At 43.0% G+C, this 26,387-nt stretch overlaps 1 protein-coding gene across 4 annotated transcripts; it reads right to left on the reverse strand.

Annotated features, from left to right (window-relative positions):
- Nucleotides 1–402: 402 nt before the first annotated feature.
- OGFRL1 (opioid growth factor receptor like 1) lies at nucleotides 403–26,025 on the reverse strand. 4 transcript variants are annotated; one of them, XR_003001333.1, is made up of 8 exons: nucleotides 26,005–26,025; nucleotides 21,323–21,409; nucleotides 20,875–20,956; nucleotides 18,068–18,146; nucleotides 17,912–17,978; nucleotides 17,662–17,807; nucleotides 12,462–13,610; nucleotides 403–1,583 (listed from the first exon to the last, which is right to left on the reverse strand). XR_003001333.1 is itself a non-coding variant. In XM_024731857.1 (7 exons), exons 1-7 carry the CDS (start codon nucleotides 26,008–26,010, stop codon nucleotides 12,944–12,946), a joined length of 1,131 nt encoding a protein of 376 aa, XP_024587625.1. In that variant the 5' UTR covers nucleotides 26,011–26,025; the 3' UTR covers nucleotides 8,515–12,943. The 4 variants fall into 4 exon arrangements, 2 of the variants coding, with proteins under 2 accessions (XP_024587625.1, XP_024587624.1); XR_003001332.1 differs by lacking the exon at nucleotides 403–1,583 and adding an exon at nucleotides 1,609–8,534; XM_024731857.1 differs by lacking the exon at nucleotides 403–1,583 and having other exon boundaries at nucleotides 8,515–13,610; nucleotides 20,875–20,953.
- Nucleotides 26,026–26,387: the final 362 nt, after the last annotated feature.

A 26,387-nucleotide genomic window follows, 5' to 3' on the forward strand; every position in this document is an offset into this window, starting at 1 on the left:
CCTAGATGCACAAAATTCTCTTGAAAACACTTTTGGGAACTGTAACTACCCACTGATCTTTTTGCTTTGCACACAAAAATGTTGATGGTAAAGAGGAAACTAACTTTCTGAACCATCAGGTATTATATTAATTATTCCTCTCACCAAATCCCCTGATGGGTAGTTTATAGATTTTCCTTCATTTAAAAAGTAGATTATTCAAGATTCCTGAAAGAATTATATTACAAATATAATGATAACACATTAGCTTACACAATGCTTCTTCTGTGGTATCAATTTTTTCCTCTTAACCATCAAATTAGATAAAGAAGGATCAGGTGTAATCTAATCAGGAACCCAACCCTAAAGACAAAGCAAAGAGCAATCTAAAATGTTATACAGAGCTCTGGTTCTGTGTTTTTCTTTATTCCCTTTCTTCTTTACCTCCAACTTTCTCTCTTTTAAATTTTGGCCTTTCAAAGAAAAACTCAGAAACCACAGATATTTAAGAAATACCGACAATTATAGTTTATTAACTGCTCTGTACCATGAAAACACAATGCAATTCTATAACTTTCAGTTTCCTCCAAGGTGAATATTATTGTCCCCACTTTACAGACAAAGAAGCTGGAGCTCATGGAGTATCAGTGACCTTCCCCAAGGCCACATGGCCAACCATGAAGACGGGATTCAAATCACAGAACCCAACGTTTATCACACAGATGACTCCAAAACTAAAATATTTACTGAATTAATTCAACCAAAGGGTGAATAAAAAGGGAGACTTCAGCATTTAGTTGAACAGATCTTCCAACCTCCATCTATTTAGGAAAATACACATACAGAAAAGGTGACACCACATCACGGAAAGAGCACAGAGCTAGGGGCTGGGAGCTAGATTCGAGCTAAACCAAAGAGCAAATTGTCACAAAATCGAAGAAACTCTTTAAACATGTTTCTTCATGAGTAAATGCCAACGTTGGACTTCATGCTTTCTAAAGTCTATTCCAACTCTAGATTCTACCGAACACCACCACCAGCGACAACTTTGTGTCTATTATTACAGGGGTAATATTCTTTTCTCTTTTGAGTTTTACGTAAGTGATCTTTTCAACTCAGACTGGAGTCTTTAGAAACACCATAGACTTCTAAGGAGGCTGGAGTCATCGGGGCAGGTGTCCCACTTTCCTGAACAACCTCTGTGGGCTGAAGCCTCCGGGAGACGCTGCTTCCACCACAGCCCGGAGCCCAGAACTGAGATGACCGCGGACAGGAAACTGAGCCCGTATGTGTCAGTACTTCTGGTTTCCCGGTGACCACAAGGGCCCAGGGGAGCCGACGTGTCCATGACCCACATAGGCTTGGGGTCTAAATGGTGTGCTTGCTGCTCTACACTGAAGGCTGTCAGCTCCATCACCGGCACCACTGGCCTCAGTACCGATCGCCAGCTGAGACCTTGAACTTCAGCAGTTACCACCTTAGCAGCAGCCTAGCCCAGCCACTCCACAGGCCTGCCCAGAGGACACCCCGGGCATCTTCTCACCTGTTCTCCTCTGCTGCCACAAATGAGCAGCGAGACCACGTCAATGCCCACAGATGTCTTCCTGAGTAAGAAAAGAGAGGCGGGTGTAAAATCCCAATGACTAGTCCCTTTACCAAAAGAAATAGGGTCATTCCAAAGAGGCTGTCACTCCAGCCACGATCCAGATTTTGAACAGTCTGGATGTTTAACCCCAAAGTAGAAATAGGAACAAGAGTGACAGAGGTAGTTCCCGTTGACTAAGAGGTCCCCATCAATCAGCAGGGTGGGACTCATGAGGAAGATGCGATGAGCTATTGAGAAACAGATGCTCCATTTTCTCTACATATCTCATTTCACTGTGACTGGTTTTGTGACCTCAAACGATTTTAGAATTTGTGTTCATTACCATAAGCGAAAAAAGGACAAACAAAATGAGGAACCGCCCTCTTCACAAAGTCACGTTCGGCTTGAGTGTTTTTCTAAGTATGTGGCACACTCAAGCCTTTCTTAGGATGGCCTGTAAAAAATGTTCATGGAGGTTAAAGGAATTTGGGCGACAATTTACTCCATCCATGAAAACTTCCATAGGGTTTCCATTTAATGAAAACTTAAGATAAGCGAGTTCTTAGTTTCAATTGGTTGTCAACATGTAGGAAAAAGAAAAGCTCACACCAAAGAAGCAATACAACTGGAAAATTAAACATTAAGGTGAAAAGCCATTTCTTAAAGTGTAGCCCTTACTGTCAATCAGAATTTGGTCTAAAGTGTGAAACCAGAAGGGAAAAGTCAGCTCCGCTGTGAACTGCCAAGGAATTGCCTTTATTCTGCCAAAGCTACACATGCTTCTCTTACAGAAACACTTCTGTCTCATGCTCTCACTTGTTTATTTCCACGCGCATAACGCAGCCATGCACGGAAACAGGTACTCTGTTAATCCACCAAATGTGATTTTTAAATTACTTCATCTTATTTCAGATTTCAAACCAGGCAGGAAAAGTAGGACCGTGTACTCCCCTTTCTTTTTTTAACCTCGGATTTGAAACTTCCCAGGTTAAAAAAACTTTAAACAACTGTTTTAAACTTAAATCAGTTTAAAAGCAATTAATGACATCTGTTACTAAGTGACCCCAAATCAGGAAGAAAGTAAGATCCAAGTTGGTCAAACAAAGCATTAAATACTTAGGAAATGTTTCAATATAAATCTTTGTACTGTCACACAAATAATTCATTTTGAAAGCTCTTTGTCTTGTGGAAGACATCTAATTTCAGAAATGGATCCAGAAATAGCTGTCCATATAGTCACGCTTGTTTCAAGATATCACTGCTAAACATCTCTTTTAATTCAGTGGCCGTGGATTGCTTATTATGTGCTGGACCCTAAGTTAGGCACCCGAGATACAAGACACACTGTGGCATCTTGGGAAGACTGCATTCTCTCTGAAGGCAGAGGGAAATTTAGGAGTCTTTACACTAGATAAAGGACTACAGAGGCAGCAGGGGTGCAAACGAGGGGGTGGATTGCAGACAAACTCCAGAAGTAGAATCAAAGAACGTGTTGCCAAACCGGATGAGTTGACAAATGAACGTTCCCACGTAGCTCCCTGGTTTCCTGTTCCTTGGGGGGATCAGGTGATGCCATTCGATGAGCTTGGAAACGTCGGGGGCTCAGCCCAGCCAGCTCCGTGTCATCCCAGAGGTGAGCTCTGAGGAACGGCTTGTGTAAAAAGGCACACGTGGGAGGTGACGACAAAGTCCACTGGCAGAGCCCCGGTGGGTTCTTCCCCAGTGGAAATGTTTGAACCAACTTGAGAGCCTGTCGACGTGAACACTGGCCAGTGGAAAATGCTCGGGGCGGTGAGAAAGCCACTCTCACGGACAAGACTCTAGTCTCGGGTGACACTGCTGCACGGGCCAGCCCCCTGTCTAAGCTGATGCTTTTGAACCCTTCCAGTTCCCCGACGACGCTCAAGGGTTACAGGGCAAACACAGCGAACTGGGAGCCCGGGCTCCGGTGCCACCTCGAGCTCTTGCATCTGCAGCATTTGGGGGGGACAGTTGTGTCCCCTCTCTTCATTTTCTAGGACATTAGGATCCACACTCAGTGTCAACTACGGAAGTCTATAATATCCCTTCCCATTTCTGGACAGGGAAACGGGTAAAACGAGGGGGAATTGGTCGAAATGAATGCCAGAGGGAAAAGAAAATATTCAGCCTCTATCGGCGTCAATGAGAATTTATTTCCCATCTTATTGATAGTGTTGTGTGGTGCATTCCGAAACGATTTACGGTTGAACGAGACAGCGGCCCAGGAACTCTGGTGACCCCATCTTAATTTCACGGTATGAAGATGCTTATAGGTTAGAATTTTGAAAGATGAATATTTATTTAGTAGAAGGTTATTCATCCTCCTGGTTCTGGTTGTTAGAAAACAATGGCAAGAAGGCCACCAAGTTCATAGAACTGATTGCACGCACGTTTTTAAACAGTGTTAACTGTTAAGTGGCCTTCTACTAAGGTATGACGTAAATGTCTATTTGGAGGGTTTTAAGTTAAAACTTCCTGCTTCCCATAAGAATCAATGCTGGGGGTGTCCTAAAATATACTAAGATCATCTTCTGATCCTGATCAAAAGGCTTCAGCTCTGTCCCACACTCCAGCTCTTTCTTGGCAGAGAAGGGAAACCCGTTCAAAAAATTATTCAGGAAGTAATAAAGGGCTATTTTGTACATGCATTACATTCACAATGAGGGAAATTTTCTATCCTGTGAATATCAGTGTGTCTAATATAAAATCATCCATTTTATACCTGGTAGCTTTTCTAGTGAGAACTACATTAAAATAATAAACAAAGCTTAAGATGTTTATTTTGATCTATAAACCCTGTAAACATAGATTAGGCGAGATTGACTTCCATTGAGACAAATGCTGCACAATGTCTGTGGTGACCAAACATCTAGATTTTCTCTAGAATGCTAGCAACCACTATACAGAAGTGTCTTGAATATGTCCCTGGCATTTCACCCACACCCTAATTCTCCCAAGAAACTCACAAAGTAGACACTGTTGCCAACAGGAGACCAGAGACCCTGAGAACTTACGTGACTCACCCAAAGCCACACAGCCAACTGTAAGTGACCATGTTGCTACATGGACCCAAGTCCACCTGGCCTCCAAGCCAGCTCTCCCCGGTTAGACAAAACGCTTCTTTGCCCTTAGTTTTTCCTCCTTCAGGGATTTTTCTTGAAACTCTCTTCCTGACAACAGTGAAATCATCCACTCGGGGATCTCAGACACCCTCTGGGTCCTAAGGTGAGCCACCAGGGCTCCCTTGGTTCACATCAACCACCACTTCTCTGTTTATTCTTTCCTCCTCTACCCCCTTCCTTTTCTCAAGCTGAGAGTAGAACAAACAAGCTATTTCAATCACAACAAAATATGTTACACACCATTTGAGAAGAACATATTTGTATATTCCTCGGTAGTGCTGAACATACATTAAGGTTATAAAAATAGTGGAACGCTAACTATTATAGCAAAATTAGTCAACCCAGCCTTCCTTAGTAAAGTCAGATCCACGCTGGCTCTCTAATCTCTCTTGTGAATAACCTATTTTTAAAACGCTCTTCCAATTAACTCCACATATTCACGGAGATAATCCCAAGGGAAAGGATCATCCTTACACGTTCCCTGTAATCAGCCCAACTCCTTAGTCAGTCACAATCACGGAGCCTAAACTCATCCACGAGAGGCCACCCTGACCGTTGACACTTTTCTCCAGGCTGGGATTTGCTGCCATCCCTGGAACACCAGCTGGCCTTCTCTGCATCCACTTGAGGCTTAAAATAAGGAACGTGTTTTAAATCTCTTCTGCGAACTGTCTCCCGTATTATTTAGATTTTACATTCTTAAAGAAATGTAGACTCAGTCCTGCTTTTTTCACTCTACTGACAATCTCCATCTTTTTAAGATCTTAGGTTGCCTTCTGACATTTGACCCTTGGGGAAAAGCAAACATCTCTATTTTCTGTTACCAGAATGCATCCGTTCTTCCCTTAGGATGATAATTGCTTGTGTGCGTTGCTCCCTCCCTAAACAGCTCATCCCAAAGGCTGCAGTTAAAATCATGCTTGCTCGCCACCATGGCTGTGGTCTGTTCCCTCTCTCTCTCTGCGTTTCTCAAGTATGCACAATGTGATTTCATTCTGACTCTTACTAGTTTGTTCTTAGTTCTTTCATACGCTCTTTTCCCGCCTCTACAGGTCAGCGCAGGCAAGCTCCAACGTGATGCCTTTCCTCACCTTCATCCCCGCTGTCCTGCGGCAACTCGAGCAACGTGCTCAATGGCATCTCACAGCTGCATTTTTCTTAATCAAAAACTTGTTGTTAGAAGACCAGCTCTATTAAGTGAAAAAAAATCTGTCCCCTCCATGAGTTATTCATTTTCAGTCATCTGTATTAAATATACTTTTAAAACTTTGCATTAGAGAAAAGTGAGGAAAAGAGAGAACAGTAAACATCCAGGTACTTACACGTGTGATCTGCCCTCCAAAATCTCCCGACAAAAATAAATGCCTGTGTAAAGAAGATTTCACTCTTCAAAATACAATATTTATTTTAGGGGATAAAAGGGAAATAATGTTGATCTCATACCATAACCATAAAAACAGTCTAATCAGAGAAAAACAGCAACGTCATTTGTTCCAGCTCTTTAAAAATATTTTAATCATGCAAAATCAGCATAATGCTAAAATGTTAAGTAAGATGAAGTGGCTTTTGGTCGTCTTACAGGATGTATATTTGGCAATAGTTATTAAAAATAACAGAACTCTAAATATATAGTTTCAGAAATGATATTTTTAAATACAGCAGTAAACAACAGACACTACTTCACTTTATACATTTTCTGGCATAACACTGCCATACAGTTACAGGATTATAAAATAAGTGTTTCATAGTACCATACAGATCCAGAGACTGGTTACAGCTCCTACCACATACACATGGTATTGCTGGGCACAGACGTGCACGGCGTTCTGTAATTCATCCTGCAGGAGATGACAGAGCACAGAGAAGGCCCACGGCTGCTGGTTACAGCTCCTACCACATACACATGGTATTGCTGGGCACAGACGTGCACGGCGTTCTGTAATTCATCCTGCAGGAGATGACAGAGCACAGAGAAGGCCCACGGCTGCTGGTTACAGCTCCTACCACATACACATGGTATTGCTGGGCACAGACGTGCACGGCGTTCTGTAATTCATCCTGCAGGAGATGACAGAGCACAGAGAAGGCCCACGGCTGCTGGAGAGTCAGCGCTCATGCAGGAAGGAAAGCACACATCTTTCTAAGAATCTACCCATTTTCCTGAAATACTCAAAATACAAAGGACACGATAGTTTCCCAGCTGAAGCGGTGACTGGACCCAGTTAGCCGTCTATCTTCTTAGGTAACACGGAAGAGGAGTGGACAGCTCACTTGGGAAACACGGAAACAACCTTCTTATAAAAAGGACAGGGCTTCCCCGGTGACGCAGTGGTTGAGAGTCCGCCTGCCGATGCAGGGGGCGCGGGTTCGTGCCCCGGTCCGGGAAGAGCCCACGTGCCGCGGAGCGGCTGGGCCCCGTGAGCCGTGGCTGCTGAGCCTGCGCGAACGGAGCCTCTGCTCCGCAACGGGAGAGGCCACAACAGTGAGAGGCCCGCGTACCTCAAAACAAAAACAAAAGCAAAAAAGGACAAAGAACAAAACGCTTGTCAAACCCTTGCTGTGGTTTGTTGCTCTTAACTGTGGTGCCAAACGAGGAAGACGCCATCGCTCTCGCCGGCGTGGGGTATACAGTCACATCGTTAGAAACAGCCTAGCGCGGGACCTCCTTCCCGTCTCTGCAGCCACTGCCTCCACTTAACTTCCTGTCAGTAGAACCACGGGCAGAGGAATTAAACCTGGTGGCGCATCATGTGATTATTTCTCTCAGTCTGTGAAAGGTTTCCATCTACTGTGGAGTAAGCGGAATCCAGGCTGAAAATGCGAGCATGAATGGGACTGCTTCCCATTCACACCAGTCCAGATCTCCCTGGCACGGATAACACCGAGCACGTTCCCACCGTAAAGCTTCTGCATCCTCATCTATTCCTCATTCCAGTAAATTCTGGCACTCCACAAACCTACAGTCAGTTACATCTTTATATCTATAAGTGAGTTTCTAGTGACCGTTTCTAATTTTTTGTTTCGATTGTTATTTTCCTCTTCTCCACATGAAACTAAACCCACCAGCACTGAAAAAGGTGTTCATCTGACCAATGACTGCAGACCTTGGACACTTCTTAGGACCAAAGCTTATTACACAACGAATCTCTCTAGTTAATGTAACTGTTCCACAAACTCCATTATAATTTAAAAACAAAAATATGATAAACTTTATAGCTTCAACATAGTTTTCATATTAAAATATATAAGGTTTCTGATTTGTCTAAAAAAGGTCTCTCAGCATAACAAGTGCGCACTGGTGCCTTTTCCCTTTCACTTCGTCTTTACACTAAATCATTTTATGGAGAATTTTATATAGAGACCTCTGAAAGAACAACCCCAAATAATTTTTGATGGAAATCAGAAGTTTTGAACTGGCGAGAGGGGTAGGCAGAACTGGTATTTCAATGTTTCCCGAGATAGAAAGATTCAGCTGTAATTTACATAGCAGGTGTCCAACTGCTCACAATTTCCTAAACAACTGCAAAATGGTGACGAATGAATTATAACAGGTATTTTATGAAAATTGATACCCAGTGAAACTGTGCATGAAGTCCAAGGTGGCCCACCTTCCTCAGAAGACAGCGATCACGGGGTGCGACACCCTCGGCATCCAGGGGAGGCTCCGGAGACCCCTCCTCTACTGGAGAGGATGCAGCCCAGTGTACGTGCCCCTTCACCAAGACGCCCACTCTGGTTCTCAGCCACCTCCCCATCTCTGAACTCAACCTCCAGGCAAGAGTTTGGGCCATAAAACGAAGCAGTTAATTGTGTCCTCCACGTGAACACTTTAATTCAAGGAAACAAACATATTAAGAAGTTATTTCCCACAGGTAACTAAAACAATAAACTTCTCAACAGATGAGGGAAAAAGTAGATGACAAAAGACATTCTCTCTAATCTAGGGAAAAAGCAAGAACAAGTACTGTTTAAATGTTTCTAATAAAACTACAGCATAAAAGTCCAAATTAATCTCAGATTCCTCCAACTATCTACTGGAATTAAACTTTTAAATCATTTCTCTAATAGAATGCCATTCTCCACATCCCTCTGTATCTAAAAGCAAAAGTAAAACACAGATTAATATTACTTGTAGTAACTGAGAGATGTTTACAATGAAAATTACAGGGTGTAGCAAAATTAGGCAGAAGCATAAATAAATGTAACAATGAAGTTAATCTTTCTGCTTAACTTCACACCTTACTTCTTTCTCAAATGTAACACATTTTTGAACACTGTCGCTAGTACACTTCCTTTTGAACTGATGTTACTGATACAAATGGAAATGTCTCCAAAATGAAAAAGCACGAAAGTAAATTTCATTAAATTAACTGATCTTCACGGTCTGGAATGTTTCTTATGGCAAGATTTTATAATGAAGTAAAAATTTAAACTTCTGAATGAAAAGCATTCACATTAGTTAAGGCACATCTGGACACCTCCAGGCATTCATATTTATAACTATATTATTCTATCATTAACTTCAGTAATAAGGAATTTCTAAAACATGGTCTGTCCCTAAGCACAGTCTGCTGGGTGGGCTGGAACAGGCAAAGAGGCAGGGTGTACTCACTGGCACCCTAGAGATTACTCAACAAATATGCTCATGGAATAAACACTAAAGAATTCTAAATTGAAAGAAGTCAACCCTTTGTACACCCCTAATTTTCCAGATCCTACTGTGACCCAGGCCATCATTTTCTACAACTGCACCTACATTTGAAACGATTCTTGCTTGTCTAACTTCAGCCTACCTTACACTTAATGGATATACCCCAAAGGAAAAAAAAATTGGAACTTTTTAAGTGGGAAACAAAATAGAAATCTTCAAAACTACTCCTATAACAAAGAGTCCCCACTCACCCCAAATAAACTTGAGAGACCCACAGATGCAATTATAATCAAGCAAGATCAAGAACGCCCTTCTCTTCTCAGGTTAGAAAATAAAGCTTTTAGAAGAGCCTCAATTATAGAAAGACAAAGAAACTGGCTTGATTTAGTTACTCAGTAGATTAGACACTCAACCATAACTCTACTATAAACCTGGGAAATTTAACTTTAAACAATTAAACAAATATTCCCTCTCCATCAGTTCAACCAATTTTTGACAACTGGATAAGGAAGTTTACTTTCTAAAATGATTTTTTAGAGAGTAACTCAAATGTAATACTGTACTACAATACTTTTCCTTTTTCACAAGAGCATTCCTTCTGTCAGGTTAAAGTGTAAAAACTAGAAACAAAAGTAGGTAATTTTTAAACATAATCTTTATATTTTTAATACTTAGCAAAAAAATCTTAGAACTTCTCTGGTAACTCCAGAGTCATAAGTTTTGTTTTCTCCTTGAAACTGAAAAAGGTTGTTTCTCAAAACTAAAATCCAAAATAAAACTACACCAAATAATTTCTGAACTGAGAACTGGACGTGACTTAGAGAAAGCAGACATATTTTCAGTTCTGTCGTGATTCTTTCCAGTTTCTTATGAGATTGAGCATGAAGATGTATAATGGTACAATACTCTTACTGTTGTAAACTTTTTCTCTACAGAAATATATCTTTTCATCATATATCACTTTACAGTATTTCAAAATATTTTCACATATATCGTCTCCTTTGGGATATGAAAGCACAAAATATTAGAAATATACTAGACTAACCAAGCGGTGTAACATCTATTTGCCTGAAATGCAAATTAGTATTTTATCAATAGCCAATACTTAGTATATTCACAGTCCATGGTACAATGATAAAGTCTACGTATTCACAAAAATTCAATAAAGTTTCTAGTCATTTGGCCATGCTCCACTGCGTTTTTAGAACAGCTTCTTAGTTTCTGCAAGCACATGGTAGTTCTTAAAAATACAAAACATCACGGTCAAACCCAGAGGGCTGTTTCGTGTCGTAACACACACACCTAAAGACACACCTACAGATCTTATTGTAAAACTATTGAATGTACAGAGTATTCTTAATAGAAAAAAACTCTAGACGTTCATAATTTTTATCTGCAAAAGGAATGCCATCCTCTCACTTGTTTCCACTGAAGAATTCTCTCGTAAGTTATGTACAGATTAAGCGTAGGAATCAGACTGTTTCACGAGAGTATGCATTTCAAAACAGCATGGTAGAAAAAGGCCACTGTTTTAAGTGGAAGCCAGGCAGTTTTCCCTTGAGACTAAATATTCTCAAATTAAACAGTACAATCTCATCAAACCCCTAATTAGGAATACGCTAAAAGTTAAATTATTGAATGAAACATTTTTACTTCTAAGGGTTCTGATATACTATTAGTTTCTAAGTGATTTAGATTATATCCATTTCTGTTCGTATCTGTCCACTTATTAATATTTTAATATCTGGTCACAAAATTTTAACATTATGCACTTAGAAAGTGGTGTGAACACTTTATCATGTATGCAAAATTGGTAAGGTATTTCAAATGAATCATATTCCTACAATTCAGCCCAATGTGACAACCTACTCTCACGCGCTAAGCTGTAGAACTGTTTATTGAGCTCGATGGGGCCATTAGAGGGTCCATGTGAAAAAACAAAGAAATTGAAATGCAGAAGCAGAATGGTTTCCCCAAATCCTAATGCTCACTTCACAAAACAGTAGAAAGCAAAAACTGTCATTTCTCATATCATGAGAAATGATAGTGAAAAAATATTCTATATTTATTGGAATACAATATATAACATGAGCGTTACTAACATTCATATAAAATAAGTCAGATTTGAGCAACAATGCTGTTTCATGTAAACTTCAAGGCAATGTAACCCTTCTAAAGCATACTACTTGTGTGTCTATTTTCTAGAAACCCTCCGCTAAAAATCCTCTGGTCAATAAAGGTAACAGAAGATGACATAATGTGATTTAAAAATAGGACACAGTAAAAATTCTCTGAGGGTTAAAGTGTATAGAACTTCCCTTAAGGGCCTAAGAAACACACAAAAGCCAATGCCTTTCTAAATGAAATGAAAAAAAATTTTTTCTGTGAATTGCTTTCACTATATGTGTACGTATGCTCTGAAGTTCTCACCACAGTGTTTGACTGTTTTCGAATGTGTAATAATTAGTGATAATAGTATAAGCAAGAAAGTTATTTGCTCTTACCCAATATTAACACATTCAGTGCTTACTAAAACTGAATATACGGGATGTCCAGTCTGTTCTCAATTTCGAGCTTTCACAACTTAGAGATGCAGCAGATTATATTTTTTCTAAAGATATACTGTGGACTAAGCCATATTAATGTCATAGTCTACATAACGCTGAGATATTCATGGTTTTAGGGACCACTGCCTTGTTGCCAGTGCCAGATGCGTGCCTTTTGAAAACGAATAATTTCCTTTCTTATTTTTTAATTCTTTAGTCATTTGCATTCAGAAACAAGCACCAAATTTGTACGGAACAGCCACAGAAGGCAAAATTCTCTTCTTGGACTTGTGCATCAAAATTTGTTTTTAAGCACTTAACACAGAAAACCATGTTTATTATTTTAAACAAATTCTTGAAATAATACAGCCGACAGTTCCCTCTACGCCACGTAAATGTCACTGTAGTAGATCATCCGAATGTACACTAGAAATGCGCGTGCCCGCCGACACAGGTGGCCAACGAGGGAGAGAATGGAGAGGGGAAGAGGAAAAACAGCAGGACCGACAAACGGGGAGGGGCAAGTGTATCTCCCCAGGAACATCCATCCCACTTACCAGAAACTAAAACTAAGCATGCTGAGGTGCTGTAATGAAAAAACTCCCAATTTCTTCCGAATACATCTGAGAAGACCAAATTCTTTCTCGCAGCTTAAAAACAAAGGAATCCATAAAACGGGCAAAGGGGTGGCAACCTAACGAAATTATCCACTTGATTTTCTTCATGTAGAGCGGAGTCTCTCCAAAGAATTTATTTGCTGTATCGAAGACTACATGGTTATTTCCAGATACACTGAAAATAATTTAAAAGTAATTGTTGTGTACCGGATTCGAAAACTCACGTCCCCGAAGTGTTACAGAATGCATTCACGAATGGGGTCCTGTCTTCAGACTTCTGGTGAAATATTAAATTCACTGTCATCCAAAATCAAAACCAAGTGACAACTAAATGCTTACCACAGAGATCACCAACAGCCGGCTACCCTCCGAAACGTGGCCTCTGTTCCTCACCCACACGGGTCTGTGGGCTTCCTGATAATTCACTGTAAGGGTGCGTCATCGTGGGAACCTGTCTCTCCGGGACTTTCACAGTCCTTGTTACGGTTTTCACGCTCTTCATCTTTTTCAGAGGGAGACGCACGCTCCTTTTTCTCCAGCGCATGCGCAACTGCCTCTTCTGGTTGAGGACTGGAATTGTCGGCATCACCCTCTCTCTCTGGGTCTCCCGACCTGGCAGCCTCGCTGCCGGCCTCTGAGCTGGGCCAGTCTGTCTCCTCCTCCGGCTCCCTAGGTGTCACTTTTTTGTCTTCGGCAGCTTTGCTATTTACGCGCCCAGCTGCGGAGGGATTTTTGGAGTCCTTGGGTTTTTTGTGCATAGACGTCTGGCTGTGATGCCCCGAGGTGGGCGGGGCGGGGGTCTTCGGGGCTTTGCTGCCCTCGGGCTGTTCCCTCCTGGGTGGTCCCCAGATAAAATTCTCCGAGGGCGTGTAATGTTTCTGGGCGAACCGCAGGAGTCTTCTCCTTTCCCTTCTGTCTCTAATTGTGTACACGAAATACTCCAGTGCGCTCTGTTTAATATTGGGGATGGTATTTTCCACAAGAGCCTCATGAAGAATAAGTTTGACAAGAGGGGATTTAAAACTTTCATATCCAAGCTCGCCGAGGCTTTTCAGAATACGAGTGATCCTTAAATAGTTGTGCTGAGACCTGGAAGAGGATTGAATACAACGAAGGAGGAAAATTAGCGGAAAGCAGGGGCGTAAAAACCACTGGGAAACTATTTCTGATGGAAGAGTAAGCTGCGAAAACATGCCTTGTAATGACTTGGCTAAAAGTCGTAACAGACACCGCTAAGAAGAATAAAACAAGATGTGAAACCCCTGTACCTCAGTGTAACGTAAATCTGTGTAAAACTCCAAATGCATAAAATAAATTCTTTTTCCTTTAGTTCTTTGTACTTGAAAAACATTTAGATTTTCAATGCATTCCCATGGGTGTCGAATTGCTGTTTGTTAACTACACTGAGGATGACTATCTACTACACAAATGTATCGTACCTGTCACAGGTACACAGTGCCGAGCATTGGTTACCGGCCGAATGTACGACTTACAGGGTCAGCGGGCCAGCGGAACCCACCATATCAACCGACTCAGAAGGAAAGCAGCAGAAACCATTCTACCTCGCTGGAACAATTCTGACAAAGGAGGCAGAAGTGACTTATTTAGCAGAGCAGAGTACAGGCTTTGGAGTCAGAACCGAATTCACACCCTAGCTGTGCCACCAACAGCTACATGAAATCACGGCACCTCTACGGCTCAAGTACCCTCATCTTTAACGTGGGGGAAAGGGCCCACACCTCACTGCACTTGTAAGCACCAAATTAGCTGACATATATGCAGAGCATGTGGAACTCAATCAATTTCAGACACTTTAACATCAATATAATTATTGGTATTGGTATTATTCAGATTTGGTACTAAGGACTACCTTATGTGTACCTATCCCACCTTAATCACCTCATTCTCTTCCGTCTGTGGCCTCTCTCTCACCTCCTCTTTCCCTATCACAGAATTTAAAATTTTACTTCTAATGGCATGGACTGCAAAGACTCCTCTTTCCCCAGATTGCACTAGCATCTTTCTTTTCTTGTCCCAAAACTAAAGCCATTAGCAGATGAAAACTTTCCAAACCTATTTTGTCACGATTCATAATCTTGCCCCCCTACCTCACTCAGCCCAAGAGTTGCTTTATTACAAATACCTGGCTGCATCCTAAGGGAGCCTTCAGGTCCATGTATTAATCATGTGTGTCATCACCAGCCCGGGGTTAGTTACTCACCCAATATTGCACCACTTATTCCTCACTTCCCCAAACCTGTCTATACCTCAGACACTGAACTTTAGACAAGCATCGCATACACATGCCTTGGCTTCCACAAGTGCTTGGTATTCGCTTAGGAATAACTAGCAGCTTATTTGGGAAGCCTGGAAGAGGATACTGAATTATTTGAGGGATGGAAGGGCATGGCTCCATGGCCTTATATTTTAAGAAGAGAGTTAGTTTGGACAAAACTAAACCCTTAATGATGTGGGCTCACCAGACGCTAGAAATGACAAGTCCAGCAGTTTTCATTATCTCCAGCCTCCTGGATGTTTACCAAAATAGTGTTCTCTTACTATTCGACTCTTTGAAGGCCAAAGGGTACAATGTAGCACAGATACATTTCGGTCTTATGAATCTGTATTTTTTAATAGTTAGGAAGTACCAGTCTTTGGAGACAATACAAATTTGAGCGAAGTTAAGACAATGTCTTTATCAGCAAGACTGATCCAATGTAGAGTTTGCATACTCTAAAAACTTGGTGGTAAAAATCCCAACATCTGCTTCATAAGTCTATGAGAAAGAGAGATATGGAAAAGCGGAAGAATGTTTTCCTTTAAAAATCCCAAAGAAGAGTTACACGACACAACAAAATTTACTATATTTGCAAGCAGCTCAGTTTCACATATCCAGTCCGGGATGAATGGCCAAGATAAAATTTCCGTGCACACTTAATCTGTATCAACACGTTCGCCAATTAAAAAGGTTACGTAACAGTAGAAAAGGACAAACACTGGGGTTGAAGAGAATGGAGATCAGGATTATAGAACAAAATTATACAAGAAAGAAATCGGGTGTTGCAGTATGATTTGAAATAAATGTCACAAAGAAATACAAAAAAAAACACCCCACACTCCTAGAGTCGTGAGTAGACTTTGGGGTCGCGTAGCAGATCAAAGAGAGAAGCTGGGCTTCCAGACAGCGGTAAGGGTAGTAAGAAGGACTGAAGCTGTCAGGAAGAGCAGCTTAGCGAGGAAAGGACACGCAAAAGCCAAGAACCAGGAGACAGAAAGTAAAAGTGAGAGGGGACTCCAGGGTCTAAAGTACAGCTCCGTAATCCAAGGTGATTACAAATAAAATTGGAAATCCATCTTCGTGGTTGGTCTATATGTCTGCACTCTCGTGTTTGAAAACGTTTTACCTCTTTTAGTCATGGTCACTTGTTCACTAAACTTTATTTCACTTGATTTTCATTCAGTAGTTTTTATCCGCTAGGCTACGATACATGTATTGAGTTCCCTGCTTACTGTGAAAAACTCAAGATGTCATACAGCTTAAAACACAAGTAAAAGCTGTAAACAATACCCACGGAAAGGAAAAATGATGGTGGAAAGGGTGCAGCACGGGGCAGTAGGGGTCAGGTTCCCCTCCCCACACCAAGCTAGGACATCACTCAACGACAGCCTTCAGAAGGGCGGCTTCCAGCTACTAATCTGAGGATCTGACAATAAAACCCCAAGGAGGATTTAGGCAGACAAACCTGTTTTGTTCCTCATTATTCATTCAACAAACATTTACTAAGTATGACTGCTATTCCGACCAAAACAAAAGCAGGTGGAAATTCTCTAAAACGATAGTCGTGGGTACATGGAAGATGAGATGCTACCAGATCCTCTTCAAAGGCTGCCTTCTGCCATCCTTCATGTCAACAGGCTACTTGCACACAGCTTTCTGTGACAGTCTGACATAAGTGCTTAGAAACTCTGTCCAGAGGTAGCTACCTGCATTGCCTAGGCAGAGGCATATATACTTCTGCTATAAGTGCTCTACAGAAATCAAAGTGAACTCGAGTTATGAGTTAATGGGTCTTCTCGTCAAGATCATAATGCTTTATGCCCATATCCTGCGTGTTTTAGTGCAAGCTACCATTTTAACAGCGTTGATTATAACTAATAAAGTAAATGGAAGGCTTAAACATTCATATTGTACTCATACTCATTTTACACAAGCAAGATAAAAGTTCTAGGAAAGCACAAAAAATTGAGTTAAGCAATGCAAAAAATTCTGTTTGGGGCAAAGAAAAATTTCTTAGGTTAGTTTTAATTTTTTTTTCTCTTAGTACTTGGCCAGTTCAGCTAATTACAATGTGCTAAAAATGTTTAAAGTTGGTTTTATAGTCCAGTGCTCATAAGTCACCCTATAATTAAAAAGAAAAAAAAGCCAGTTTGCATGCAAAGAAAATAATAATAAAAAAAACCCAACTTTGGGCATATGTGTTAATGAAAGTTATAAATATCCAAGCAAAAGAATATAGCAGGGCTTCCCTGGTGGCGCAGTGGTTGGGAGTCCGCCTGCCGATGATTCCAAATAAACTGGTAAAATTTTCTTCCAGGTGTTTGGCTTTATTAACCAAAAATGGGCTTCTGGTTTTGACCTAAATGGCGAAGATTCTAATTTTCCCTCTTTCTTAGTAAAATGTATGAGTACCTGTCGGTCTTATGAAATGATTTTTACATGTCATAGGCTTAATTCATGGATTTAATCTAAGAAAGCACTGTACCTGAGAAGCGTGCTGAGCTAGCAGAATCTCACAACCTAGGGGATGGGTCTGGAAAAATGTACACAAACAACAACCGCAAAGGTCAAGCAACGTGGTGTAAAGAGGGGGCGAGGCCACACTTGGCTGGGGGCAGCAGAGATGCTTCAGGAAGAAACAGCTCTGAAACCGAGCAGCCGCGTTTCTACCTGGAATGTCATTCTTTTTTGGCTGCTACTTTGTTTTGCTTTAGAATACAGAACAAGAATAAAGTGCATTTCAGACGAGCTTTTGAATTCAAATTCCTGAGCCCGTCTGTTGCTTGTTCTGCGAGCCATAGAGAATTCCAACCCGGGGAAAACACCACGCCAGCCAAGGTTGCACTGCGGGGCTTTACTTACTCGTTCAGGTGCTGAAACCTTTCCTGCCAGTTAACAGCCCGAGCAACATTTCCAGTTTTATCTATCAGTTTTATTCCAAAAAATTCCAACATCATTTTATAAGCCAAGAGGAATCTTCTAATTGCCTCTTTTGTTTTCTTGAATTCCTAATGAAAAAAGAAAAGTCAGCTGGGTGACTCGGACTTACCAGGGCCATCAAATGGCAATATAATCTGGCTAATTCACACCAAATGAAATGAGCTGGCCTTACCTCAATTTCATATGTAGTTAGTTCTTTAGCGTAAAAGTTCAAGCCTTGTTCTCTCAGGGGGAAAAGCCTACGTTTTAGAAAAATAATATTTTTATATTAATGTTGCCTGGGAGACACACATGATGAAACAGGTGCGAGACAGAGCACACGACTGACCATTGGATGTAGGTGTGGCTGTATTCCAGCTTCTCGTAATCTCCTTTCCACTTACTGAGAACTTCTTCAATGTAAACACCTAAAGAGGAAAGATTTAGAACACGAACCAGACGTGTAAAACATTGTTGGAGGCATTTTAAGACTGAATCGCTTAAGCCTTATGTTAAAACTTAACAACAGCACACAACAACAATGCTTGTGTAAGATGAATACCCTATGCCATATACTCTGTTATGTAATAAGTCTAATTCTAAAAAAAATTTATGGCAGCTCAGATCGGAGAAAGCGCTACTGGACAGTTACTCTAAAGCAGAGGCTGGCAACCTATGGCCTGCCATCTGTTTTATAAATAAAGCTTTATTGGAACACAGCCAGGCACATCCATTCACGTATTTTCTATCATAACAGGGGAGTTGAGTAGCTGCAACAGAGATTGCGTGGCCCGCAAAGCTGAGGATATTTACTCTCTGGCTCTGTACAGAGAAAGTTGGCCAACCCCTGCCCTGGAGGGCCATAGAGTTCTTGAAATACTAGATCAAATAAAAATGAAATGTATGCCAGGCAAAAAGAAAGGAAGGAGACAAAGATGGGAAGAAGAGAAAGGAGAGAAGCAGGGAAAAGGAGGAAAGGGAGGAGAGAAAAGGGAAAGGAAATGGTGGTGAGCGCCTCCTAGCGGCGGGGGCCGGGATTACACAGGGTGTAGCCAGCCCGCTGAATCCACCCAGCACTGTCTCAAACCAGCGTCACAGCCCCGCTTTACCACCGAGGACATGGTGCGATTTGCTCAGTCACACACTAACAAAACCAGGAGTAGAACACAGGTCTTTCTGGTTCTGAAACGTAAGCCCTCTTCTTCACCACATCCAGTTCTTCTCCTGTAAGAACTTATCACGGCAAAATCCTCTGCTTCCCAAATCTGTCTAGTCACAACTGACTGTGCGGCCAACTTAGTCAATTTTATAGGAAAAGACACAACAACCTAACACCTTTCTAAACGTAACTCATCTCCTTCTCGTTTCCTCCAGAGATCACCAGTTTGTACTAGAGGTCCACACTCAGGGTTTTTGGTAAAAGGCTGTTTTTTAATCATCAGCATGTTGAAGCCATTTACCTCCATAATTTCCCATTTGTTTCCCCTTCCATCTATCCCTCCTCCTACTTAATAAGTAACATACATCGTTGCAGCCTTAGGCTTACTGACAAGCGTGGTGTGTGTGTGTGTGTGTTCACACATACTGGGAAGGAAAGTGAGAGTTGATGTAATTTATATAATAAACTAGAATAACATTTTATGTGACCTTAGCTAAAACTTCTGACCTCCACCAGGCTTACAAGATTTTCAAATAACTTTTGTGATAAAGATTACAAAAAATTAATGCATTGCTTTAAGTTATTGCTCTACATTACCACCTCGAAAATAAATTCACTGTTAGAAACATAAAAATAATTGAGTTAAATACTGTCATTATCTCTATGTTCAATGTTTTTAATATTTTGAAGGCATTCCTTTGGGAAAATTTTTTTTAATTCACATCAGAGTCAAATTAGCTACCTATCATTGCATTTCTTCAAAAGGTTTTCTTACTCCACGTCCTAAAAAACTAATTTAATTAATACTATTTCAATTAGTAAATAAAGCAGTACCTTTCTACCGTTAGTCAATACAACAGGGCATTTTTATCTAGAGGGCTCCTTCCAAAACAGGGCAGACTTCTGGGACACCAGAAATCAACTGAAGATAAGGGGATCTGGCCATTGCAGCAATGTTCTTACATCCTAATTTCCAACTGGTGTGTCTGCCAGTGCAGAAATATAGGGAATTCCTTAGATATTCTTCAGCCAGTTAGTTCATCAAAGAATGCAAGGTCCTGCCATTCGGAGAGCTTTGCAATCCATGACCCTCGTTCCCTGACTCACGCTGCTGGGGATTTGGCCGGGTTTCCACTGAGAGTAAAGAGCAGCCGCCAGGGCCATCTGGTCATCTCACAGAGATAAGGGCTCTATGGACGGGGAGCAGCCAGCTTTCTGGTTTGACCTGGATAAAATGAGGACGCCCACCACGAACCACGGCCTGGTGCCTGGGTGAATCATGCATATTACCACGGAGACTGCACCCTCTCACTAAAGGTTTAGGAAAGATCCTGGGAGGGCAACTGTAGAGTGTGGAGGAGGGCCAGTATATCTGACAGAGTTGCGTGGAGATCTACATGTGTGCAGTTCCCTCCCTGGGATGTTGGAACGCTGAACTGGGGCTGCTCTAGCTCCCTGACCTTGAATCTGAAAATCGACAGGAAAGATTATTCTAATAGAAAAAAAAACCACCTTTCAATTATGTTCCAAAGATTTTCCGGGTTTGGCACAGTGAAAAGAACACCGAACTCTGGAGCCCAGATCCAAGTCTATGATCAAGTCTATGATCGAGTCGGTCATCAAGACCCAGCAACTTCATCTTTAAAATGAGGAAACTGAATTTGATCTCCCTTATGGGTCCTTAATAATCTAATATTCTATGGTTCTCAAAATCTCCTCTTTTCCTCTCACAAAAATGGCCCTCACTACCTTTCAGATAGTAGCCGCCACTGTAAACAGGTGGTGGGAAGGATGGCCAATCCTCAAGTTACTCCCCCCGAACCTGTTGAGCAGATGCTCACAGCTCAAGGGTCTAGGACTCTGGGGACACAGTGGACGGCAGGACAGAGTAAAGCCAGTCAATGAACAATGAATGCACCGACCATGGAATGAACAAAGAATGACTAGCGGTACTACTATTTAAAGTTTGCTCTTTACCAAGGGAGCGGATTACTCACCATCAGGCTTAAATGGAATTTTATTCTTATAAAAACGAAGGTTGCTCAAGTCATTTTGATATCGGATATCTTTGAAGTTCTGCTAAAGGAAAAAATAAATCAATCTCCAGCATATGGACATATAAAAAAAGGCACAAGGGGCTTCCCTGGTGGCGCAGTGGTTGAGAGTCTGCCTGCCGATGCGGGGGACACGGGTTCGTTCCCCGATCCGGGAAGATCCCACGTGCCGCGGAGCGGCTGGGCCCGTGAGCCATGGCCGCTGAGCCTGCGCGTCCGGAGCCTGTGCTCCGCAACGGGAGAGGCCACAGCAGTGAGAGGCCCGCGTATCGCAAAAAAAAAAAAAAGGCACAAGGACCTTCCTTGCACATTTGCTCACTGGCACCACAAAGTAACAAAAACAGAAGGGAAATATTTTACATTTTAGAAAAAAAAAATTCTATAGTCTTACTGGGTACTGGTGTCGGTATTTGTACAAATCCCTCGCAGCATAAAAACTTCTCTTTGGTTTGGCAGATACTTCAGTGGAATCAGCCTCCTAAAATAAAAAGTGAAATTCCATTTACGTGTTGAAGCAAGATAATTTCATCAAGAAGTTTCCAGAACAAACTTAAAATAATGAACATCCATAAAGAAAGCCTGAAAAGTGTGAAGATATCCAGATAAACGAAGGATATTATAAATGTCCTCTTAATAACGCTTACAAGCAACATTTGTTGGCATTCTCGTTTCCTGAGTGGAAGCCAATAACATTTGTCCTAAGGTGTTTCACTAAATGAAAAACTTTATTATTCGCCAAAAGCCTATAGAGGCCAAATGTTATGGATTGGTATCCAGTAGAAACCTTAAAACCTTAGAATTCTTAAAATGAATGCAAGACCTATATTTTACCAGAGGTTACACAAGTGATTCTTTGACCAAACTTATTTTAGAATACTTTACATAACACTAAAAAAAAAAGTGTTAAGATAATAAATCAATTCCTCAAAGAAAACTGTCATTAATTTTGCAATGTTTAGCTGTACTTGGAAGTCAAGTAATAGTAATGCAAGGAAAGGGGGCTTTTAACACAAACTAAATAGCTTTCTAAATTCCACCCTTTACAGCACCAGAACAAGTACACAAAGGTATGAATAACCTTCCATTAATTCAGTGATAATACAATGTGATTAAAGCTAGAAATTTTCAAATATATACACAGAAAGCAATAAAAGCTCTCAAAACCAAACTCCCAGCCCCATGACATAATTTTGAAAATATAAGATACAGGTCAATAGAATCAGTTCGCATTCTCGAACTCCATGTATCAATACTATGATAACGTGCAGGAACGTGCTTCGGGTCCAGGGTCACGCAGAAGGGCAACAAGACTGGTGACAATGATGAAACAGATGACAAAGTTTAGGTCCGAATATTCCTTAAGACCTTTGCCCCTAGCCTTTTCTCCTCAGCCCCCGCCCCATCTGTGCTGACAGACTGGCATCCTCTAGGCAGTTTTCACACGTTTCTGAAGTGGCGTGATTCTCACTATTACTACAAGTACAGAGATACTTAACCAAACTCGCTGGTGTTTAACACTGGCTACTCTGTCACATTACATAAGCGAGGCAAAGCTTACGTTCTGGTCCTTGCCACACGTTTCAAAATAGCTCTGCCTAGCAGGTTTCTGGATCTATTTAGCCTGAGCTACAACCCCATGACTCATCATCCGACATGTGTATAGAAAGCACTTTTCCATGTACAAAGCACATATATTATTTCCTTTGATTCTCATAACACACCTGGCAGGCAGTTAGGAGTGCTTCCATCTTAGAAACAAGGTAACGCAGGCTCAGAGAATTTCACCAACACCCAGAGGCCAGTGACAGCGGGAGAATGAGAACCCCAGGCTCTGGGCTCCAAGTCTAACTAATTAGGTCTGAATCCGTTTCAGCTCCACCAAATGCGAAGGATCATTATAGAAACCGTGGTGTCATTTCAACAGCCCCAAACTGGGAGTCCGGATACTTGGGCTGAGTCTTCACTCTGCTGCTGCTTTGTGAAGCTTTTAACTGAATCCTAGTTTGATCATCTTTGAAAGGAGAATGACTCACACCCTGCCTATTTCCCAGGATTATCACGGGAACGCCCACCTCCTCCATCCTCTAAATGTGCCAACCTGCAGGCAGTGTCCCTGCTCTGCCCCCACTTCCCGCTCCTTTGGTCTCTCTATCCCACCCCCTTTCACCTGCTCAGACACCGATTTTGTTCCTTAACATATGATTCCTAGTTCCTGTGTCACCAAAATGTTCCTTTTTTTTGCGGTACGCGGGCCTCTCACCGTTGCAGTCTCTCCCGTTGCGGAGCACAGGCTCCGGACGCGCAGGCTCAGCGGCCATGGCTCACGGGCCCAGCCGCTCCGCGGCACGTGGGATCTTCCCGGACCGGGGCAAGAACCCGTGTCCCCTGAATCGGCAGGCGGACCCTCAACCACTGCGCCACCAGGGAAGCCCTGTCCCTGTCTTCTGGGTCATTTCTTTCAGCAAACATGCTGTAGTATCTCTCATCTTAAAACAAACATACAGGGCTTCCCTGGTGGCGCAGTGGTTGGGGGTCCGCCTGCCGATGCAGGGGGCGCGGGTTCGTGCCCTGGTCCGGGAGGATCCCGCATGCCACGGGGTGGCTGGGTCCGTGGGCCGTGGCCGCTGGGGCTGTGCATCTGGGGCCTGTGCTCCGCGGCGGGAGGGGCCGCAGCGGTGAGGGGCCCGCGTACCGCAAAAAAACAAACAAACAAAAAACATACATAAATTGGAACTGACCCAAACCCCACCTGAATGACAGATCCATAGCTCTGCTCCCTTTTACAGTAAAGCCTCGCTGGAGAGTTGCCCAGAGGCCCAGTCCGTCTCCTCTTCTCCCATTTACCACCCCAACCAGGCTTCCTTCCTCTGCATTCCATCCACAACCAAACGACTCTTGTGAATGCCACCTAACAAATTTCCATCTCACTGAGCACCCTTCTTGGTGCTCAACTCAGGCAACCTCCCAGCAGCATGGGGCCAGCTAAGCCCTGTCCTTCCTGAAACACTGTCACCTGCCACAGCTGCCCTGGTTTCCGTCCCATCTCTTCGGTCGCCCCTGGTCAGCATCATCTCTGGTTCCCCCTCCTCACGTGCTCTCAGTGGAGGAGTGCCCAGGGCTTGACCACATTTCTCACGCTCCTTGACGACCCTGTATCTTCCCAGGACTTTCAATACCTCCACTCTTACATGCTGATGACTCCAGTCCTGGACTGAGGCTCCACTCGTAATTAACTACTCACCAGCTCCACTCGGATGTCTCATAAGATATTAAACCCAAGAGCATTCTTGACCTAACCTCAGATGCCGCTTTCCCCCTCGACTTCCCCATCTCAGTGAATGGCACTGTCGTTTGTCAGCTATTCAGTTGGACTAGGAATACAGCAATGGAGCTGGTAAGAAGTAGTCGGTCTGGGATAGACTTTAAAGGTAGCTCCAGTAGTTCTTGCAAATGACTGTGGGGTGTAGGGAACAGAAGAGGTGGACAGTCAAAAGCAGTATTAAAAAGTAGAAGTTACATCAAAAAACAAACGAACAAACAAAAAGTAGAAGTTACATGGTGATACAGAGAAGAAAAATTAATCATTCGAGGGGAAAAGGAAGGGTTGGTGCCATTTACCATTTACTGGGGTTGCAATTAACTGATTGAAACATTAATTATAAAACTGTTTTATATAGATGGACCAGGTGAGTTGGACTGAATCTGAGCGGGTGTTTTTTGACATCCCAAACTTCTTCAGAAGGTTTCTTCATTTGGAGACAAGTGGGAGAGAAAAACACTGGAATACAGTGTCTCATACTTCCCTGAGGTTGAGCTCCCAAGGCAAGATGACCCAACAGCAAGGGGCAGAGTTACATTCACGACTCCAGCACGTCCGAAGTTCTGATGCTGGTGACAGGCATACTTGGGTTTGCACCTCTCTCTCTCTGGATGATCCTGGGCAAGCTTCTACTAAGCCTCAGTTTTCTCTAAAGTGGGGACTCAAAACAGGAACTCCCACCGCACCCCACCCCTGAAACTGCAGTTGATGGAAATGACCTGGATAGCATAGAGCTTGCACTAAGACTGTTTCCTCCTGACCCAAAAAGAAATGATCGTCAAGATGTAGAAGGCAGCCTTCCTATAAAATATACCGCTGATTCCTCTCCTCAACCCAAGAGCCCGTGGTTACATCAGATTTGGGGCTCCATTTCCCACCCTCATCCCCCCATGGCTGATGGGAAGGAGGGCCTGACCCGGGACCACCAGCCTGTCAGAGCTCCGCCGGGCGCACTTCTTCAGAGGCTTGGCCACGCAGCTCCTCCTTCTGAAGTTTTCTGGATTATTTTCAGTCCATCAGAGGTTAAAAGGGATATTTATCTCGTTACTAACCCTTCCTCCGAATTGCAGTGGGCAAATGACTTCAGCACAGCTGGATCAACAAGTCTTCTGCGTGAAACAGGAATTTTGAAGCGTGCCCTGAACTCCTGGGTTGGAAGGCCTGACTTGGAATAGGAACCCTGGTGTTTTAACGTCGGATGGGGACTCCCGCCGTAGGGAGACGGCTCGCTGCTCCATCGTAGTCCCACTTCATTCCGGGTTTTTTTTTTGTTTTGTTTTTTGTTTTTTTAACCAATAACACGCACTAGATGGGTTTTCACAATCCTCTGTTCTGAGGCAGGTTCCTCCCACCCCGCCTTCCATCACCCGCCTGCGGAGGCAGAGAAGACACCCCTCCAAGTTGGGTTCTGCCCGGAGGGACCGCCTCGTCGCGCCCGCGCTCAGGCCCCAGGCCGGCAGCGGACGGCTCCGGGCGACCGCCGCGCGCAGGCCTGGGTCCCGGGGCAGCGGGACGGCGGGGGATAAGTCCCGTCCACATCCCCCCCACCCCTCTCTCCCGGCTGTTCCGGGAGGAAGACGGATTGGCCGCGGCAGAAGACAAAGCTGGTGGTGACCGGGCAGCACATCAATAGAAACCCCGAGCTACCGAGACTGCATCTGGGCAGCCACCCAGAGTCCCCGCGGACCACAGAGTCAAAGCTGTCTGCTACCTCATCCAAAGAGCAAAAGCAGCAATAACCATCAGACTTTCACCTGCATCCGTGGATGGTTTCACTAACACCCACTCCGCATCTGTGCTCGGAGGAAAAACTCAGAATCCTCGGCCCCTTGGTCTGTTCTGTAAATGGAAGGACAGCCGGGGAAAACGTGTTTTAGAAGTACCTAAAGGTGAAACAGCACGCTGGAACAAGTGACTCCTGTAAACTTTGCATTGTGGCCTCCGGCTACAGGAGGCCACGCCCGCACGTGCGCAGCCCGGCGGGTGCTCAGCTCACATCTACAGACTGTGGGCTGAGTAGACAGGTTCGACGTACACGTCTAAAGCTTCTTTCTAAATGTTTCGTGGTGAAATAGGAGACCACAACAGGGACGATGGGCTGTTTCTAGGGCGAGGATAGGTGAACAGGATGCCCATT

The sequence above is a fragment of the Neophocaena asiaeorientalis genome, unplaced genomic scaffold (genome assembly GCF_003031525.2).
Source record: "Neophocaena asiaeorientalis asiaeorientalis breed wild unplaced genomic scaffold, Neophocaena_asiaeorientalis_V1.1 scaffold450, whole genome shotgun sequence".
NCBI classification, from domain to species: Eukaryota; Metazoa; Chordata; class Mammalia; order Artiodactyla; family Phocoenidae; genus Neophocaena; species Neophocaena asiaeorientalis.

Coding starts and splice junctions, on each gene's coding strand:
- OGFRL1 (XM_024731856.1), bottom strand. Junction 18,147..20,874: donor AATTCCATTTAAGCCTGATG/GTGAGTAATCCG, acceptor TTTCCTCTTTAG/GTGTTTACATTGAAGAAGTT. Junction 17,808..17,911: donor TAACTACATATGAAATTGAG/GTAAGGCCAGCT, acceptor TTTTTTCATTAG/GAATTCAAGAAAACAAAAGA.